General features: G+C 47.3%; 10 protein-coding genes across 10 annotated transcripts; 7 read left to right on the top strand and 3 right to left on the bottom strand.

Annotated features, from left to right (window-relative positions):
- Nucleotides 1-898: 898 nt before the first annotated feature.
- Nucleotides 899-1,213, top strand: F9C07_9239 (uncharacterized protein; the record flags this gene model as incomplete). Its single annotated transcript, XM_071511880.1, has 1 exon — nucleotides 899-1,213. The coding sequence occupies one exon, from the start codon at nucleotides 899-901 to the stop codon at nucleotides 1,211-1,213; it is 315 nt and encodes a 104-aa protein (XP_071364678.1).
- Nucleotides 1,214-2,281: 1,068 nt separating this feature from the next.
- Nucleotides 2,282-2,928, top strand: F9C07_9240 (uncharacterized protein; the record flags this gene model as incomplete). The annotated part of the gene is made up of 2 exons (XM_071511881.1): nucleotides 2,282-2,373; nucleotides 2,706-2,928. The coding sequence occupies 2 exons, from the start codon at nucleotides 2,282-2,284 to the stop codon at nucleotides 2,926-2,928; spliced, it is 315 nt and encodes a 104-aa protein (XP_071364679.1).
- Nucleotides 2,929-3,975: 1,047 nt separating this feature from the next.
- Nucleotides 3,976-4,911, top strand: F9C07_9241 (uncharacterized protein; the record flags this gene model as incomplete). The annotated part of the gene is made up of 3 exons (XM_041286628.2): nucleotides 3,976-4,317; nucleotides 4,661-4,793; nucleotides 4,862-4,911. 3 exons carry the CDS (start codon nucleotides 3,976-3,978, stop codon nucleotides 4,909-4,911), a joined length of 525 nt encoding a protein of 174 aa, XP_041148381.2.
- Nucleotides 4,912-5,119: 208 nt separating this feature from the next.
- F9C07_2285532 (putative RNA annealing protein Yra1) lies at nucleotides 5,120-7,725 on the bottom strand. The gene is made up of 5 exons (XM_041293463.2): nucleotides 7,202-7,725; nucleotides 7,116-7,145; nucleotides 5,957-6,121; nucleotides 5,833-5,903; nucleotides 5,120-5,782 (listed from the first exon to the last, which is right to left on the bottom strand). Exons 1-5 carry the CDS (start codon nucleotides 7,412-7,414, stop codon nucleotides 5,476-5,478), a joined length of 786 nt encoding a protein of 261 aa, XP_041148382.1. The 5' UTR covers nucleotides 7,415-7,725; the 3' UTR covers nucleotides 5,120-5,475.
- On the bottom strand, nucleotides 7,726-9,440 carry F9C07_2285533 (Snf7-domain-containing protein). Its single transcript, XM_041293464.2, has 2 exons — nucleotides 9,007-9,440; nucleotides 7,726-8,950 (listed from the first exon to the last, which is right to left on the bottom strand). The coding sequence occupies exons 1-2, from the start codon at nucleotides 9,052-9,054 to the stop codon at nucleotides 8,312-8,314; spliced, it is 687 nt and encodes a 228-aa protein (XP_041148383.1). The 5' UTR covers nucleotides 9,055-9,440; the 3' UTR covers nucleotides 7,726-8,311.
- A 176-nt stretch (nucleotides 9,441-9,616) lies between these two features.
- On the top strand, nucleotides 9,617-11,120 carry F9C07_2285534 (HSP20-like chaperone). The gene is made up of 4 exons (XM_041293473.2): nucleotides 9,617-9,837; nucleotides 10,056-10,381; nucleotides 10,440-10,634; nucleotides 10,706-11,120. The coding sequence occupies exons 1-4, from the start codon at nucleotides 9,807-9,809 to the stop codon at nucleotides 10,790-10,792; spliced, it is 639 nt and encodes a 212-aa protein (XP_041148384.1). The 5' UTR covers nucleotides 9,617-9,806; the 3' UTR covers nucleotides 10,793-11,120.
- Nucleotides 11,121-12,669, top strand: F9C07_2223132 (uncharacterized protein; the record flags this gene model as incomplete). The annotated part of the gene is made up of 3 exons (XM_041286634.2): nucleotides 11,121-11,723; nucleotides 11,771-12,345; nucleotides 12,409-12,669. Exons 1-3 carry the CDS (start codon nucleotides 11,711-11,713, stop codon nucleotides 12,667-12,669), a joined length of 849 nt encoding a protein of 282 aa, XP_041148385.2. The 5' UTR covers nucleotides 11,121-11,710.
- A 158-nt stretch (nucleotides 12,670-12,827) lies between these two features.
- F9C07_1719793 (uncharacterized protein) lies at nucleotides 12,828-13,875 on the top strand. Its single transcript, XM_041286635.2, has 3 exons — nucleotides 12,828-13,192; nucleotides 13,256-13,714; nucleotides 13,775-13,875. The coding sequence occupies exons 2-3, from the start codon at nucleotides 13,327-13,329 to the stop codon at nucleotides 13,864-13,866; spliced, it is 480 nt and encodes a 159-aa protein (XP_041148386.2). The 5' UTR covers nucleotides 12,828-13,192; nucleotides 13,256-13,326; the 3' UTR covers nucleotides 13,867-13,875.
- Nucleotides 13,876-14,684: 809 nt separating this feature from the next.
- On the top strand, nucleotides 14,685-16,335 carry F9C07_9247 (putative CCCH finger DNA binding protein). The gene is made up of 4 exons (XM_071511882.1): nucleotides 14,685-15,036; nucleotides 15,104-15,121; nucleotides 15,225-15,775; nucleotides 15,834-16,335. Exons 1-4 carry the CDS (start codon nucleotides 14,977-14,979, stop codon nucleotides 16,264-16,266), a joined length of 1,062 nt encoding a protein of 353 aa, XP_071364680.1. The 5' UTR covers nucleotides 14,685-14,976; the 3' UTR covers nucleotides 16,267-16,335.
- A 488-nt stretch (nucleotides 16,336-16,823) lies between these two features.
- F9C07_9248 (FAD dependent oxidoreductase superfamily) lies at nucleotides 16,824-18,030 on the bottom strand (the record flags this gene model as incomplete). The annotated part of the gene is made up of 3 exons (XM_041293466.1): nucleotides 16,824-17,254; nucleotides 17,347-17,933; nucleotides 17,999-18,030. The coding sequence occupies 3 exons, from the start codon at nucleotides 18,028-18,030 to the stop codon at nucleotides 16,824-16,826; spliced, it is 1,050 nt and encodes a 349-aa protein (XP_041148388.1).
- Between the last annotated feature and the right edge of the window lie 87 nt (nucleotides 18,031-18,117).

Genomic DNA, 18,117 nt, shown 5'->3' on the forward strand with positions numbered 1-18,117 from the left:
CCATTCCAGAAGCGAATATTTCGTTGGCGTATGCAGAGTCAACACTAACTTTTACTTGTAGTGTAGAGAGTTTACAAAGACGTTAGATAGTTGTTTATTCTTCAAGACACAAGAAAAGAATAGGAAAGAAACCTATACAAATGCAATCTTTCCAAAAAAGGATGTCCCTTATCAAGTTACCCCGTTCCTCGAGCTTTACGATAGGGATAATCTAATCCAAACGTTTACAAGCATATTAAAATGCTCAACTCCGTAAGCCAGTAGAATAGTCAGCAATGGTTAGCACCACTGATCCCTCCATCACTTACATCTGTTAGCCATGGAGACGGATTCATTTGTCAAGGGCAAGTATCCTTTGGGTTGCACTCCGGCATAGATTATCAAGACTTTACAGAGGATGATCCCATAGGTCTATATCTGAGTAGCCTCTCCAGGGAAGTGGGTCTGGGGCCGGAGAAGGTATCTTCAGATATTCCGTTTTCGGGGGCAGCCGTTGAAGAAGCAACACACAAAGCTTATTCACGAGAAAGTTGAAATCTCTGTCGTATAATTCCCATTATTGGTAGAAGTAAAGCGACCAATCTTGGATCGGTAATTCGATCTACGTTCCGTACTGCGAACAGTGATCATCGCTGGAATTGACCTAGATAGTCATTTCCAATATGAACTTAGACGGCAGATCGTCGTGCACCGCGGACTATTATTCCCCATGCAGATAAGGATATGAGTTCCTCCTTAGCACAAACTGACACTTAGAGAACTATATAGATAGTGAACCATCTCCATAGGAACTTAATCCATTCGTAGTCATTCATAGCTGTCTGCTATAATCTGCTTCCTAGCTACTACCCTTCTCTTCAATTCCAGATCTACTGAGACACAACTACTTTCGCCCAAAATGCGTGTGACGGGCTTCTTTACCCTCCTCTCAACATTCCCCTTCCTCTCCGGCTCGTGGCCGACAATGCCCCAAAGACGATCCAGACTCTTGGCCCGAGCTGACGAACCCCCCACTCTGAATGGCCTTGTGAGAGATTTTGATAAGCTTTCACCGACCGAGATCGATACGTTTACTCCCCACCTTAGTCGCAGAGATCTTGAGAAACTTCACAGTTGTGTTGTATCTGAAGGCGCCTGTACTGGACATTTACACGATCTTGCGGCGCATGCCGACGAGCATGGATTTCTGAAATCTTTCAAGAATTCTCACTAGACCGGCTGGTCTAGTCCACGTCGAAACGGAGTTAATACCCCATGGCGATAATCACTGTCCCCATGATATGGACTTTCAAACGGGAGGTAAAAGTGTTATTCCAAAACCTGAGTGCAACGGAGAAGGATCTGTGACGTTTTTCATTTCATTGCAAGTATTGGACCATCGAAAAGGCTAGTAGTTTTAATCATGACACATTTGCACATCTTCCATATGCAATATTCGGTATACGAGAGTAGGGTAATGACCAGACACATCAATCAATGCGTGTACAGATGCTTACAGTGTGTAAAAGAATAGAAAACCTGCAAAGAGGCGATATTCCATGCAATTTCGGAAGCAGCTCTTGATCAAAAGGCTGCTAGAATAAAGTTTTCGTTCTGCGTGGCCGCATCCGGTTGGTCATGGCATAATCTATATTAAAATTGGATTTGAGTGTCCTTGTGCCCTAGTTTGGACGCAAACGGGATCTCAGTCCTTCTTTCGGCAGTTACATTCTTGGCCACGACAACGGAAATATTTTCCGAGGGTGGGCAATATGTTCCTCATTCTACAGTGTGGAACATTGGAGCATCGTGTGCTATCGCCCGTGTTGCATTCTTAGCACAGTGAGATCATGACTTGGAATGAACTGAAACAATGTGCTGCTGGTCAGTGGTTGTACTAGTAGAAGCAGCATTGAAAACAGAGCCAGAGACTTTCCTGCTCTATGGTGCATGCCAGTAAATCAAGAACGATGGATATTATTGGTTCATATATAAGTGGAAGAGAATCGGGCCCACAATGCGATCTTCTTACTGAAATAGCCCGCAAAGAGCTATCCCAACAGTGAACCATTACTTGTTCCTTCAGTCGACGTGCATATTGACTGTGAGCCTTCCAACTGCACACGCAGTCCCAGAAGGTTGTCTTATTCCAAGCTGGATGTCTTTATTCAGCGCTGTTTAGACACCTGCGACATGCTCCAGCTTTGCGATATTATAGACGGTACCGATATTTCAGAGTAATAGAGCGACAACAACCTTGACCTGGAGCGTACTAACGATATAGAATAGGCCAAAGAAAAGAATGAGAGGAGAGAAAAATTCAGTAGAAAGTGGGCTCATTCTCTGTTTGCCTGGGAAGGACAAAGAAACAAACGGGATATATAGTAGTCATTGGTACGCACCAAGGAGAATAGGTTGGACTGGACAAAACCTAAGGATGTCTTTATAACTCAACATCGTGTTATAGGCGCGCCGGATCCCTGGACAGAGCTATCCGACATGTCTTAATAGTCTCTAGCGGGACTCCTCGCAGCTGTGTCCCACCTTCTGCAATACTTATATATCTCATTTCGTGATTCTCGGTAGAGTCTGGCGTTAAAAGCGGTGACCTGCCATGCCTGTCCTCCGGGTCCCCTGTGGTCATATGTGCCTACTAGTATTACTTGTACCCATGCATGGTGTGGCATTGACCATGTCTCCAAAGATGACATGTTATTATATTTCAGGAGACAAGGCAGAAACATCGACAACGAAGGATCGTGGGCGTACCAATGTAAACGTACAGATGGCTGCTTGACCTTCCTCTCCACATTCGCCCTCCTCGCTGCATCCCCGGTTGCCACGGTCGAAGGATCCAACGCTGCGCGTGGTCTTCCCTGGGTGGATAACATTGTTAGCGAGGTTAGTGGAGGATTACCTTCGATGATGAAGGGTACGTGGGATACGTGATCAGGGGCATCAGGAAACTAAAAGCCTGCTTGACGACATTTCCAATCAGCTTGATCTACTATGGGATGCCCAATCCCCACCATCTCAGTCCAAGCGGTCCATCCCGACAACAGACAACACTATGACTTGTACTCCACTTATATAGACTTTCATTCCAGGGCCTAACTGCCTTGTCTCCATAGCTCGGCATGAATACTCCGTACAAGGGCGAGATAGTTTACAGTCCTCGTGCGTTTCTGTTCGGATCAGTCATAGTCTTGCATCTGGGCAAGGATTGCAGTAGTGCCTGGTATGGTTACGGAACAGTTATATGTGTGGCATCTCTGTGCGTTATATTGAATTATAGGTTGTTTCTACATCTCCCCGTTTTAGCTGCATAGGATACAATCCTTGTCTCCTTTTCGCAGCTTTACGGATGGCAGCGGAGACTCACGTATCTGTCTATTGCTTGATATATCTGGGCGTTAATGAGTCCTAGGCAACAACAGAGGAGATTTACTGAATATCCAGAGTCTAAAAGATAACCGCCTACCTTCAGTAGGTACCAAGAACTCACGGGTCTCATAGTCAGGATCTCAGGTATTGTCTCGTGTTTCCTCAGCTAGCCACTGGAGAAACGCCCTGCTAGGAATATTCGAAACCAATAAGAGCGCAGAACTACTCGACATTATATGCGCGGTCTAGCACTAGCAATAATTAGAATGCAGATCTTTAGTCGAGATTCTAATAGGAAGAAAATAGTAGTCCGAATACGGGGGATATGTCTGTATATGTTTTCTTCGATCGACACTTTCCAATACGATAGTTCGCCGATCTTCGACTAGCTCCACGATCATCACTCAGAAAATTATGTGCGCCTTAAGAGCTGAGACGAAAAGCATATTCGATCGAGGTGCACAGAGGCCTATATAAATGATGAGCCAGCCATTCAGTTAGTGAAGTATTCATATCTCCAAACTGTCCACAGTTGATCATCCTAGACTACTTTCTATCCAACCATCAATTCAATAACAGCAATACCTCAACAAACAACCACTTCCTCCCAAAATGCGTGTCACCAGCCTCTTGACTCTTGTTTCTACGTTCGCTCTCCTCGCCGCCGCAGCACGGCCGGCTGCCATGGTCAGAAGACAATCCAATGCTGTGGATGCTCCCCTCTCTCTGGATGATCTTGTGACGAAGTTCGATTCCCTTACAGCAGAGCAGCAGGATGAGGCTGTGAAAAAGCTATCACCAAAGGAGATTCTTCGACTCAAAAACTGCCTCTATTTCAAGGAGATACCAGAGATTCTAAAGCCCACGTGCCCTGAGAGTCTCACCAGGGTTGCCGAACTTGCCGATGTACTTGATTTGTTCAATGCACATAATTTGTTCGAAAAAGATCCCCGGGTCGGTATTTCAACTTGATGGCCTGCTCGACAAGAGAAATGAACGATGCACCATGACTTGTTCTCCTATTATGGGGTCTTTGTCCGGACACTAGTAGCTTGGCTCCCATATCACGGTTAGGGAGCAAGTGCAAGGGACAGCCTTTACTATTCTCATGGACTTATTTTGGGTCGGCTGTTGTCTTTGATCTCTACGTAAGGGCTGACAGAATTGTGCAACGGCTGTGTATATTACACTGGTGTACTTTAATCCCGTGTTGGTTCCCTGAATGGACTAGTTCTTGTCTTTTTCTTTTATTCGTGCATACCAATCATGATTCGAATATCTGTCTATCAGTTGATAGATCTGGAATATAAACTTCGGAAGACATTCGCCTGGCTTTAATATAAATATCGAATGTGTTGAGCTGGAACACGTCCAGTTACAGCCAGAAAGTCAGAAGAATAAGGGTATCCAAAAAGATGTAGATGTACCGAGTAAGCAGAGTATAGCCTATTAAGCAAATAGCCTACTCCAGAAATGTTGGCCTTCCTGCATTTTAAAGAGGATCTTGCAATTATACACGACCCGTACAAAGACTTGAGATTGGGTTAACTCAAGTAAAAGTACATTGGCTATGAGGAAGTCGAAAGATGCAAAAACGTTGCGACTTCAGGTCTTTTGTAACGCTGGCTCTGTATTGACAATATGCGTGATTTTAGGCTAGATGGATAACGGGCACTGCTGCGATAAGTGCATGTGTGAAAACTTGATACAGTGTGATATGACCAATATTAGATTAAAAGGGAAGCATAGCACCGTCGTGGACTCTGGCAGTATAGTTTTGATCATTAGTGAGCCGACAGGCGCCTTAGGCTGGCAATATTTTCACGTTTTCACCTCGCGTTTTCATTGCAACGATCCGTTTATTAAATACATACAAGTCTTCCTCCAGTTCCCGTCAACGAGCCAAATAACAGAAGAGACATTAGAAAGCCAAACTAGGAAAACATACGGCGAGAAAAAGTGAAAAGGGGTAAAAAAAGAACCGAAACGCAAATCCGAATATCAAGCCCAGATGGCATCTCTAACCGACTAGAAGCCAACCTGACTTGGCAGAAGTAACCTGCCTCTGCAATTGAAATTGAAGGTACCATGATACATTTACTGATACATATGTTAGCTTAGGTAGTCTTCCAGCATCCCCAGACCAGGGCAACTTACAGAAATCTCGGCCATTCCAAGATCCTCGCCACCATTGGCGGGCTGCGGGGCGGCCGCATTCGCAGGAGCATTGCCCTCAGCAGGTCCAGCATTTTCGTTGGAGAAATAGTCCACCATCTCAGCGTCAAGCTCCTCCACGGTCTTGGGCTTGGGACGGTTGGACTTAGGTCCAGGTCCGCGGCGGCCACCGCGACGGCCACGTCCACGAGTGCTGTCGGTAGCCTTGCTGGCAGTGGCCGGCTTGGGCTGGGACTTGGTTTGTCTGTTTCCATGTTAGTATTAGTTCTTTAATATCACCAGACATAGACATACGCGACACGCTCACCAAGAGGCTTGGCAGCGGGGACTTCAGGAGCATGGTTGGCATCAACGACAACCTCAATCTATACAACGTTAGACTCAGCCTGTAAAATACAAAATGAGGCGTGAAACTCACCTTCATGGGACGCCCATCAACAAGCAGTCCGTTCAGATCCTTAGCGGCTTTAGCAGCCGTGTCGGGCTTGCTAAAGACGATGGACGCGATGCCGCGGCTAGTGCCATTTTGGTTGTAAGTAAGCATGACTCGCTTGACGGGTCCTGCGGATTTAGAGAAGTATTCCTATATCCAGCAGACATGATTAGTACTCATGAATATTTAGTGACATGGTTGGAGACGCTGGCATGAACGAAAGCTCGACAAAACGACGCGTAGGTTGGTCCGAAATTCCACAGCGAGAGCATCAGCGAGCACACAGCGGCAGTTAGTAAGACCCTCAAGAGTTGGATGCAACGAGCTCTGACTCAAAGCCCGACACCGCCCACAGACTTCACAAGTCTGCATCAACAGCCGCCAATATTTCCACTGTACTGAAAGTCGAGTCTTCATCGCAATTCCCATCCACCTCCACCGGTACCAAGAACGATCCACTTCCACATTTATTTGAACCAGGGTCGGATCCACCCAACACCATGTCCAAACACAGAGTACCGACGTAATCAAGACATTATTTTGGAGCGCAGTGAAGACTTATCAGGTTCCCCCAGACACCCACATAGTAGCCCATCTCAGGGCGAAGCGAGGCCTAACTAGTCCCAAAGTCACAAGAGGTGCATCCTGCCCACATGAAATGGCACACTCACACATGGACGACGGGAGAGATGTTTCAGAGAAAATTGCCTGCTATATGGACTGTTGCCCTGGTGGTCTGCTGGTGCGCTCGCTGATGCTCGACACCCGAAATGCAAATTCAAAAAAAAGGTGCGGCCAAGCGGGATGAAATCAGAATGGTGTGTTTCAACTACCATTCACAGCACAGCCTGCAGCGATCTAGCGAGCGGATTTCTAAAAGATCCGTTCAAGCATGATGCACTTTGCGCAGGACTGCAGGCAGGACTCAACTTCGGCTGACTCGCGGAGCGCTAGATTTCATATAGCGCGCGAACATGGCTCAAAGGAGTGCGCTGCCTTTTCACGCGACCAATAACGGTCGCGAAGATATGAGGACATCGTGACAAGGGTCGTAACGCGTGTAAAAGCCGGTGCGCCTCGAAGGTTTCGAGAAAGAAAGACATGGCGATAGAAACCCAAGGCGAAGGCCTCTTAATCAACATACCTTGATATTGGCCTCATTCACATCGGAAGGCTGGTGACGTTAGCTGAATGCCCTTACAAAATGGGGAACCGAGAATCGAGACTTACCAAGCCGCTGACCATGATTTTGCTTTCAGTTGACATAGGGTGTCCAGCTTGAGCAGCCTTGCCGGAGGGCTTCGCAGCCTTCGTGCTCTTCTTGACTCCTCCAACAGCTGCCGGGGCAGCCTTGGACTGGGTTGAACGACGATTGCGGCGACGAGCGCCCTGACGACGGTTGACGAGGATCTCGTCAAGAGACTTGTCCAACTTTCCAGACATTGTGTTAGGTGAAAGATATATGGATATGGGCGATACTAGCGATTCTCGAAAAGATTCCCAAGAGTTCGAGCGTGTCAGTCGTTGCGTCACCGAAGAGAGGTTCGCAACAGCAAGGGGCAGGTAAAAGTCTGATTTCAAGACAGTTGCTCTGACAGGCGTAATAAGCGGGATAAGTGGTAGATAGTGGAGTAGAAAAGAAGTATTAAAGTGAATTATATGCCACGTTCGGATGAGAGACGCGACGTTGAGTTGATGAAAAGGAGAGAGAGAGAGAGGCAAATGCGGGAAGACAAGAGGCGCGGGAGAGTCGGGTGGAAGTCGAGGGACAACAAGAAAGACTGGAGGAGAGGCTGAGTTCCGCCGCTAATCCACTTTGGGGCGGTTATCGCCCCATCCGCAAATAGAAACGTCACTGACCTGACCATGCTTTATCAACATCCTCACTACGCTCTATTGATCCTTTGATAGGGAATAACTTATATTCTCATCCATTATATCTTTTCTCTCCCGTAGTCCGTTGTTGTCTGTTTTTGAAATACATATGAGCCATTCCTCAACACTAAAAAACAAACAAGGATTCACCTCAATAGAATTGCTTAGAAGGCAAAGATATTCGACCCACTTCAAGGAAGATAATGATATTTACCATGTGTCCGATGTAGAAGATATGACAATGGATTAGGACAACGCTGAAATAGTCTCTCATACTCAGGGAATCAGGACCTGCCTCTAGAGTAGACACAAAACGAATGAAAATGAACCAAATCCCAAGTGCTCCACCGGCCAAACTCCAAAAGTGAATATATCAACAAAGAACAATGCTTTTGCAGCATTTGGGGGTCGCTCGTAACATCATATTACAGGCATGCATAGGCTTCATTTCGGCGTTCACAGCACTCAGCTCTTCAAGGCTTCCAGTCGGCCTCTCATTTGTTCGAGAGTGGCCTCTTGATCTTCGAACTGCTCTTCGACGGCGGGAGTCTCCTCCAATGGCTCCTCGGCTTTGACCGTGTCGACTTGCGCAAGCTTACCCTGTAAGATCTCCTGCAAGACCTTGGAAACCTCTTCCTCGGCTTCGTCCAGTTCATCCTCGTAGAGTTCATTGTCTGGCATCGCATCGTCTACCATTTCCTCAATGATACCAGCCCGAACCAGCTCGGTCGAAAGTTGACGCATCGTCGCGTTCAATTCGGGTAGTCGAACAAGTGTGTTCACATCCTTCATGATGCCAGTCGACTTCTTCAGACTTCCTTGAATCTTCCGCACCGAGAATGCTTCGTTAACCTGCATCTGGACGCTCTGTAGTTGGGCTCGGCTCGTGTGTAGACGGGTAGATTGCTTCCGGATCCGAACGAGTTCACGAGCAAAGGTCTTAGCCTCCTGGGTGGCCTGCTTCGCCTGTGATGGGTTTCGTTCGGCTCGACGTGAGGCATTCATGATGTATTGCCGCGTTTTGTTCTCCAAAGTCCTGAGCTGCGCAATATCGCGGTCCAATTGGCGAGTATTGGCGCGGATGAGTGCGTTACATTTTCTCATCTGTACATAAAATTTATGTTAGAATGGCAGTGCGACAGCGTAGTTATTGAGCGTACCTGTGCCTGAGGATCAGGACCGAAAAAGACCGCTTTGAGAGTCTCCATGATGGATCAGGCTGGCACACGGATCCCTCTATACTATACTTCTGGTCGTGTGGAGTGTATGACAGATAGCCTGTATATCGGTGGCAGGGTTGGCGAAGATATATAGAGTAATTCAGAAAGGTCAGGGCCGTATCAGCTCAAGACTCAGGATGCAATATTTATGGACTGGGCCGTTGCAATAGGTGGGGTTATCCAGGCAGGATGGTATCTCAGCGCACAGAATTCCTCGGCAATATGGTGAGATAGCCTGGAATAAGTTTAGGTCAACAGCGTTGCCGTGTCCTTCGAACAGTGTCAGATCGCACTACGGATTCGACAATTCTCATTTGTGAGTGTAATCAGCATTGTCCATCTCGTTGATTCGGAATCGAACATGATCGTGGCCAGCGAACGGAACGATCCAGTCCCTGCTGAGTCAGCGGGCAGAGTAAAGTGATTTACCGCCTTCCAATGACGTCGTGTGTATGTTGATGCCCCAGGCAGATAACAATCCGCAAACAGGTCAAACAGCGGGTAAACAGGGTGAGAGTTCCAGTACTTTCTAGAGCGGATCATCAGCAGTGGTTGGTATTAGTAGTACGTACGAGTATTACTAGTAATCTTCCCTTATTCACCAAACACGCTTAGTCTGAACTTCTTCAGCTTCCAACTGACCCTTCACGATATCATTCCCTTCCACTGTCCAATATACCCCTCCTCCCATCTTCACTTCCTACTTGCATAAAATTCCTGTTGCACACCTCACTTTCATAATGCCTGAGCTTTCCAAGGTCCACCCTGAAGGTACGTAATTCTGCAGGCTCCCCCTCTTACCTTTCCCCGCTTTGCTGGAAGTTATGCCAACCTCTCCTTCCCACCTTACTTTCTTTATCAATCTTTTTCTCCTTTCTAGGAGATCGAGAATGGAGCAGAAAGAGATAAAAGGCTTTTCTTCGCGCTTATTCAGGCTTTTATTCTTTCCTAATGGGATCGAGGTTCGCTAACATGTGGTAACCCTCCAGTCACATGGGCCCAGCGCTCATCTGCCGACGAAGCTGAGCGCAATTACCTTTATGTGAACATCAAAGCTCCTGATGTAGATCGTAAAGAAGCCACCCTCAAGATTACCCCCACCAATGTCACATTCGCCGGTGATTCCAAGAAGGGTGTTCGCTATGAAGTCTCCCTGGACTTGTACGCTGAGATCGACCCCGAGAACTCCAAGGTTAACCACAGTGACCGTGAGGTCGAGCTGGTCCTGCGTAAGAAGGAGCTGAAGCAGGAATACTGGCCCCGTCTTCTGAAGGACAGCCAGAAGGTCCACTTCCTCAAGACCGACTTCGATAAGGTATGGAATGTGACCTCGTCTACCAACGCGAAGACGTGCGATGCTGATAATTGTGCAGTGGGTCGATGAGGATGAGCAGGATGAGGCTCCTGAGGACGACTATGCGAACAACTTCGGCGGCCTCGATGCCCTCGGCGGCGGCGAGGGTGGTCTCGGAAACATTGACTTCTCGAAGCTTGGTGCAGGCCTTGAGGGAATGGGTGGTCCTGGTGGTCCTGGTGGCCCTGGTGGTTTTGGTGCTGAGGGCGAGTCGGTAGGTCCCGTCAATCTCGCAAACAGATTTGTCAACGTCAAACGATTGCAATTGCTGACTAGATATTCCAGGATGACGAGGAGATGCCCGAGCTTGAGGAGGCTGACAAGGATGCTGAGGAGTCGGCTAAGTCCACTAAAATCGAGGAGATCTCTTAATTATATGCAAAAAATTATTTGAAACAGGCTTGATCCATGACATTGGTGACGACTTAAAATAAGAATCAATGAGTTGTATGAGATGATCAGAGACACTATCTATTGCGTTGAGGTGTGCACTACAGTATGTGCGAGATTGAGAGTTTAGGAGCTTGAACGTTCGGGGTAATGTACGCATCGATTACTCGGGAGGTGTAAACTTAGTGGTACCTACTCTTATGCCTGAGATACCGAGATAGTGCAGGATATGTAATTGAGGTTAATATTTCAATCCGGAGTGCGTACCATGGATAAGATAACTAAAGTATCAACCTGTCCAAAAGCAACAAAAGGTATATCTACATGTCTTCTGTCAAGTCAATCCTGCTAACGCTTTGGTATTCGTTAGCGTGAGCATCTAATCTTCTCTTTGTTTGTAGAATCCCAGGAAAGAGCCACCTGGGAATATTGTAGAACCTTTGTCCGCATCTCGAACAAGGAGTAACCACGTTTCATATTGTCCCTGTCTGACATAACAATGAGCCCTTGTAGAAGACTCTGTCAATCGATCCATCTCCATGTGTGATGTTGGTATAGTGGATAGTATCTACTACAACATACAAGCCTGAATCAACCAACCGCCAACATCAGCGCTTTGATCCAGAATATAGAGACAGACATACGTAACACATACATCTTGTCCTTCAAACCACCCCAATTCGGACTCTCCACCCCTTGACACGTTTGAAGAAGAGCCTCAAAGCCGTTTTGAATATGGCAAGCCGCATCATGGCACCATCAACTCAGTATTTGATCGAAACTTCTCTTCCCAGTGTTCTAAAAGCCTTTATATAGACGAGTATATATATATGACCTTGCTTTTTGATCTGGTTGATTTACCATGCAAAGTCATCGGTTACAGTCTATAGCGTTTTCAAAATGGATAGTAGTGGTAGATATCTCTACCTATTTGTGGCATCAGCTAACCCTAAACATTAGATAACATATCTCAACTCCGAGTCATATACAATAAAGGAGACCACATCGTGCTTCAGGACGAGGAGAGGAAAACGATACATAAATGTGGGAAGGAGGGCTTCAAGATCTACGAGGCTCTGACGCTCATATATATCAATGATAATACAAACATCTCCGTTCCAAAAATCCGTAGCATTCAGTATGAAGACGGCAGGGAACTCAACGTCCGCTATGATGAAGCAGGAAAATCAACCAACATCCGCTACGAAGACGATAAAGTGTACGAGGTCAAATACGATGAACAAGGAAAATCAACTTATACCCCCTGCGGAAACGATGATGTAGTCCAAATAACCATGGGCTTTGTGGAGGGCGATACACTTGAAAAAGTGTGGAAGGACTTCACTTATGACCAGAAAGAGGTTCTCGCAGGGGACTTGAAGCGGTATGTCTCTGAGCTCCGTAAGCTTAAGGGTGAAAAGATTGCGGCTCTGAATGATGGAAAGGTGAGAGTCCTAAGCGGTTCCCGATATGCCCAAGAGGGCGGGCCATTTGAGTCTAGGGAAGAATTCAACCAGTTCCTGGAATTGATTGGAGTGGATATGATGCTGCACGCTTCTCTAGATGATAATTCATCATAAAGCGGCTATTCATCAAAGGAGGAGGATGCACCACAGGGGTGTGAGGAGTTTGTTTTCAGCCATGGCGATATTTTGCCAAGAAATATTCTTGTCAATGATCAGGGAAAGGTCACTGCTCTTGTGGACTGGGAGTTCGCTGGGTATTTTCCCATGTACTGGGAGTATAGCCGGGCAAGTCGCGAGTCTAAAGATTGGAAAGAATTTCTTCTTTTATGGGTTTTTCCTGACAAAAGAGAGTGGGGCTATACTGAGATGAAGTCTCTGAATATTAGATCGTAACTGTTAGTGGTCCGGTATTAAAGCTGCTATGACTTCTGTATTGTGGTTATCTGTTTAGTCGGGAGAATATCTGTTAAACAGCATTACTAGTGATTTAGGCGTGTGAGACGTCTTCCATACACAGCAGTTAAGTATGAGTCAATTTCATTAATTCTACGAGTATACTTGTAGAAGATACATGGTAGTGTAAGTGACTGAGTGACAGGATTAACGCTTCAGGCATGAAAGCATCACGAGGAAAGTAGCATTCTTAGTTGCTCTGGGATGCCGTATATATTTCGTTCCCGGTCTCTCACATTCCCTTAAACAACTTCGGGTTGTAGGTAAACACGACTGTGCGTAGTCTAGAGAATCCACTTCGTACCCATCTTTATATCACAAAAAAACATTATTGTAGGGCTTTAGCAATGATCGAGAATGGTGAACAACACGCCTCTGTCCCTCTATATCAAAACCGGAAGCTGAGGGGGTAGTTCCCAAGGGCGATATCCTTCATTCACTCGCCGGCCGCACAATACTTAAGGTCGGCAATAATCTGGTCCAGATCTCTGTGCTGCGGAAGCTGAGACTCTTTGTTTTATTTCAGCCAACACAACGATACCCGTTCCCAAACTTCATGATGTGCACTGGGAAGATGGCAAAGTAACTAAGATTGTCATGGACTTCATGCCCGGAAAGCCACTCCAGGAAGCGTGGAAGGGGATGGACTCCACCCGCAAACAGCGTGTAGCTGAAGAACTACATGGCCATATATCTGAACTCCGCAAGCTGAAAGGTTCCTACATTGGCGCTTTAGGCCGGGGGAAAGCTATCATAGGCAAGTTTTCGTCTCTTGAGGGCGGACCTTTCGACTCAGAGCAGGAATTCAATGAGTTCATCCTAGTCGACATGGTGAGAACGGCTCCAGATCTTCATCGACATTATACCAAGCATGCCTTGAGCGGTGATCACGAGATTGTTTCTACTCATGGGGATTTCGCCCCCCGCAATATTTTAGTTGATGAAGAAGGATATGTCACAGCTATTCTGGACTGGGAGAGTGCCGGTTGGTATCCTGAATATTGGGAGTATATTCGAGCATTTCAGTAACTGAAACCAATGCCAGACTGGCCAATCTATCTCGCTCAGATTCTTCCGCCTAAGTACGAAAAGGAATATATCGGCATGACATTTCTTAATTTATTTCTACGAACTTAAGGTTGTCACTGCGCTCCTTAGCCGATCATATGGATAGTAAGTATTCTCATCTCATTCCTCTCCTATATCAGTACAATAAATCCGGGATCATCGCTACTTCTAGAAGTTTTGCTATGGTCTGGCTCACCCTGGGGTTGTAGTTCTCTCTTCTGTCATACTCATAGATGCCTGGGGCTCCCACGATGTGTAGCACGATTGGCTTAGATGGGAACTCGAAGTCCAGGGCTGTATGGCGATATTTTGTGTAGTCGAGCGGGTCACCAACGTAGATAGCAATGTATGTTTTGGTGGGCATGTTGAGAGTAAAAGACGGCACTCGACGCAAGCACAATTGATGGCCTACAGAACCGTCGTATACAAAGAAATATATATACCCGCCGGTTGATGCCCCTATCTTCTCAACTTCACATGTTCCTAAGCACGGGACCAGTCGTATATACTGTGGACTTGCATGCTTTGCAACCTCTCGTGCTAGCAGGAGGCTTGTAGTAGATATATGACAGCAAATAATGGGATACTCTCGGTATCTGCTCACAGTTAAAAACGGTGAGATGGAAATACCTGGCTGATGACCTCATTAATTTGCTAATATTTAACTAAAAAAAGAATTAGTCAGTCTTGGCCGTATTTCCATTACTCGAGAAGCTGAGAATCGATTTGGTAGCATGCACGAAAAAGAATGGTGGACAAGAAAACTTAGTGAGTGCATTTAATCGCAGGGCAAAAGATTAAATCTGTTGGCGGTGCCGCCACAAGACGGAAAACCCACACCTCGAAACTGTGGAGGAAGAACACATCCTTCAACTCACCGAAAAGAAAGATCTCCTGTTGACCACCACGATCATTTCCCTCTTGTCTGTGTAACCGCGAGAGGCGTTCTTTTGCTCTTTATCTTTCTTTCCTTCATTTTTATTATTTCTTCCGGGCATCCGGCTTTGTTGTTCTAACAGCCTCCGCCCTAGCATCCCCCCACCAACGGTTTTCGACCCGTCGACTGTGGGAGGTTCGTTTCGATCAACAACACCGCCACCGCTGGACAGGCGCGCGCTACCTATCCTTATCTGATCGGGTTTTATCAATAGAGAGAATCAGAAAAAGAAAACCGCCATCATGCCTCCTAAGAAGCAGAACAATGAGCCCAAGAAGAAGAAGGCCTCGGTCGAGGACAAGGTTTGTCACCCCCGATCGCGTGATCCTATAACGTCGCTAACGTATATTTTTTTTTTTTTTTGAACAGACCTTTGGTATGAAAAACGTATGTAGTGACCTCCCAAAGCATATTATCCCCCCCTTTCAACACCCCCGACGGCCGTCCGAGAGAGAAATCGCCACTGACAGCAAAATCTTTCATCCTACAGAAAAAAGGTGCTCAGGCCAAGAAACAGATCGAACAATTAAGAACCCAGGAGAAATCGAACAAATCCGCCGATGCGAAGCGGAAAGAGGCCGAGAAGGCCCGTCGCGAGGCTGAAAAGAAGGCCGCCGAACAGGCGAAGAAGGAGGCAGCTGAGCTGTTCAAGCCTGTGCAGGTGCAGAAGATTCCCTTCGGTGTGGATCCCAAGACCGTCCTGTGTGTCTTCTTCAAGCAGGGCAATTGTGAGAAGGGAAAGAAGTGCAAGTTCAGTCACGATCCGAATGTGGAGCGCAAGGCTGCTAAGAAGGATCTGTACACCGATTCTCGAGACGTGAAGGCCACGGAGGAGGAGAATAAGAAGAAGGATACGATGGACGACTGGGATGAAGAGAAGCTGCGCAATGTCGTCCTCAGCAAGCACGGAAACCCGAAGACGACGACCGATAAGGTCTGCAAGTTCTTCATTGAGGCGGTCGAGAACCAGAAGTACGGTTGGTTCTGGGTCTGTCCCAATGGAGGTGACGCCTGCAAGTATAAGCACAGTTTGCCCCCTGGGTATGTTGCGCCGTTGTCTTCACACTGTTTTTTGATTGATACTGATTGACCTCAACAGATTCGTCCTGAAGACGAAGGAGCAGCGTGCGGCTGAGAAGGCCCTGATGGACAAGTCTCCACTCAACACCTTGACACTAGAGGACTGGCTCGAAAGTGAACGACACAAGCTCACGGGCAACCTGACACCGGTCACCCCTCAAACATTCGCCGAGTGGAAGAAGCAGCGTCTCGACAAGAAGCAAGCCGAAGAACAAGCCCGCAAGGCCAAGGAAGCCACTGGACGAACATTGTTTGAGAGCGGTAACTGGCGTGCCGAGGATGAGAGCAGCGACGAGGAGGGTGACGACGACGATACCTTCAACCTGGCTGCCCTCCGCAGGGAGACGGAGAGGATCCGGGAACAGAAGGAAGAAGAGCGACTGGCGAGGCTGCATGGGGCACCGGTACCGATTTCGAACGACGAAACCATTGCACAGGAGGGTGAGGGCTGAGCGTGTGCGATACCCCCAAGAAACTGCGACTCCTGGGCTTTCGGGCAGCGCTCCCTCCCTGGTATCGGTGAACCAGGCCTTTGTCCGGGCCCGCAGTGTTGAACTCCTGGATGATAGATACAGTGTTGTTTATTACCGAGTAATCACTTGTCTTGGTCTCCTCGACTGAGGGCTGCGGTTAACGTGTGACGTTTTGTGTGTCATCTTTGATCGTGAACTCCGGCCCAGTTGGATTCATGTCCAAAGGTTCTAGAAGACAACAGCCGCGTACACAAGATTGAGATAGATCGAGTGTCGTGCATTCGTGGCGGAGTGAAGGACACCATTTGTTATGCCAGATTTTGTACGTAAAAAAGAACGTTCGTTGCTATAATGAACTTAGCGTTTTTTCTTTTCTTTTTCTGTCCTTTGAGGTACAATGATTTATGCACTTCTTGATGTTAGACTGGAAAGTGTCCCTGCGGTCCTATAGAGTTGGGATCTTTAGATGTTGTATACAGCAAAAGTCCTATCCAAACCAAACATATTTACAATCAACTTAAACACATCCATGACATCTACAACGAAGCTCTCTCGCCAACCAACTTATTACCCACCATCAACTTGACAACATCCCCCGCCACTCCGTACGACAACTCAAAGCCTCTCCCCCCAGCCCCATAAGCATGGACCACAAACCGACCTTCTCCAACCTTCTCCACCTCAATCCTCATCCCACCCTCTCTAGCCGGTCTCCTACCTACAATATCCCGAATCACATCAAACTTCCCCTCACTCCCCGGCTCAAACGGGAACCACTTGGCCGCATTGGCAAGCAACTTCTCCCTCGTCTCCACCGACGGATTGGGATCATAGTCGCGCGGCTGCTTCGTACCCCCAATAATGGTGCCCCCGGACAAGGGACGCGGGATACAGAAGGACCAAGACCCATCGGAATTCTGCCTCGTCACAGTCTGACTGCAAGGATTCCGCACGAGACACGTTTGCCCTAGACACATCGTTAACACACCACATAACAACATGTAAACCCAGATAACAAAAGACCAGGATAGTGAAGAAAAAGAGAGAGTGAAAACAAACCCCGAATAATAAACGACCTCTCATCCCCAAACCCCAATGCCGAACAATTAACCACCGTCCTCACATTCGGCGCTAAATAAAACGCCTCCCTCGGATCCGTGACTGTATATTCCCTCGTAACCCCACCACCAAGCACAAACTTCCTTAGAAGATACGCACAATACACCGGCGAATTAATCACCGCAGTTTCATATCGAGCTCCCCATTTCACCCCCTCGGGACATTCGTCTTTCCCTAGGATCCTGAACCCATCAAGATGACCGTAGCATTCTTTGATACTCCTTTCGTCGAGATATTCGGAAGGTGGGTTCTCGAGGTGTTCGATTCCTTCTATGATTGCTACGCCCGAGGAGGGGTCGCTTTTTGCCAATTGCTTGAGGTAGCTGTAGGTTTGTTTGGCTTGGGTTTCTTCGCGGAGGGCTTGCGGTGTTGAACCGGGGACCGGGCGGTAGTGGGCGCCGGCCCACGGGGAGGCGTAGTTTAGGGATGTGGTGTTGGGGAAGTCGCGGGCTATGAGCTGGATGGTTTGGTTGCGGTGGAGGGTTTCTTGGATGCGGAGGGCGGTTGTGAGGCCGATTACTCCGGCGCTTTTTTGGAGTTAGTTTTGGAGGTTGAATTTGATGATTGGGGATATAAGGGTGGCATGACGTACCCGATTACTACGATTGTTTCTTTCTCGGGCATTTTGTTTTTGGGTTGGTTCAGATTGTGTTGTCAATTCAATTGAGAGATGTATATAAATGGGTCATGGATGAAGGGTAAGGCTGACCC

Source organism: Aspergillus flavus, chromosome 5 (assembly GCF_009017415.1).
Source record: "Aspergillus flavus chromosome 5, complete sequence".
In the NCBI taxonomy this organism is placed as follows: domain Eukaryota; kingdom Fungi; phylum Ascomycota; class Eurotiomycetes; order Eurotiales; family Aspergillaceae; genus Aspergillus; species Aspergillus flavus.

Excerpts from the sequence above, each read along its gene's own strand:
- F9C07_2285534 (XM_041293473.2), top strand. The coding sequence starts at position 9,807 with ATGCCTGAGCTTTCCAAGGTCCACCCTGAAG. Across the intron at positions 9,838-10,055 it reads TTCCAAGGTCCACCCTGAAG|TCACATGGGCCCAGCGCTCA; the intron begins GTACGTAATTCT and ends GTAACCCTCCAG. Across the intron at positions 10,382-10,439 it reads TCAAGACCGACTTCGATAAG|TGGGTCGATGAGGATGAGCA; the intron begins GTATGGAATGTG and ends ATAATTGTGCAG.
- F9C07_2285533 (XM_041293464.2), bottom strand. The coding sequence starts at position 9,054 with ATGGAGACTCTCAAAGCGGTCTTTTTCGGTCCTGATCCTCAGGCACAG. Across the intron at positions 8,951-9,006 it reads GTCCTGATCCTCAGGCACAG|ATGAGAAAATGTAACGCACT; the intron begins GTACGCTCAATA and ends TTTTATGTACAG.
- F9C07_2285532 (XM_041293463.2), bottom strand. The coding sequence starts at position 7,414 with ATGTCTGGAAAGTTGGACAAGTCTCTTGACGAGATCCTCGTCAACCGT. Across the intron at positions 5,904-5,956 it reads TTGATGGGCGTCCCATGAAG|ATTGAGGTTGTCGTTGATGC; the intron begins GTGAGTTTCACG and ends AACGTTGTATAG. Across the intron at positions 5,783-5,832 it reads CCTCTTGGTGAGCGTGTCGC|ACAAACCAAGTCCCAGCCCA; the intron begins GTATGTCTATGT and ends ACATGGAAACAG.
- F9C07_9247 (XM_071511882.1), top strand. The coding sequence starts at position 14,977 with ATGCCTCCTAAGAAGCAGAACAATGAGCCCAAGAAGAAGAAGGCCTCG. Across the intron at positions 15,776-15,833 it reads AAGCACAGTTTGCCCCCTGG|ATTCGTCCTGAAGACGAAGG; the intron begins GTATGTTGCGCC and ends TGACCTCAACAG.
- F9C07_1719793 (XM_041286635.2), top strand. The coding sequence starts at position 13,327 with ATGGACTTCATGCCCGGAAAGCCACTCCAGGAAGCGTGGAAGGGGATG. Across the intron at positions 13,715-13,774 it reads TCTGGACTGGGAGAGTGCCG|ACTGGCCAATCTATCTCGCT; the intron begins GTTGGTATCCTG and ends AACCAATGCCAG.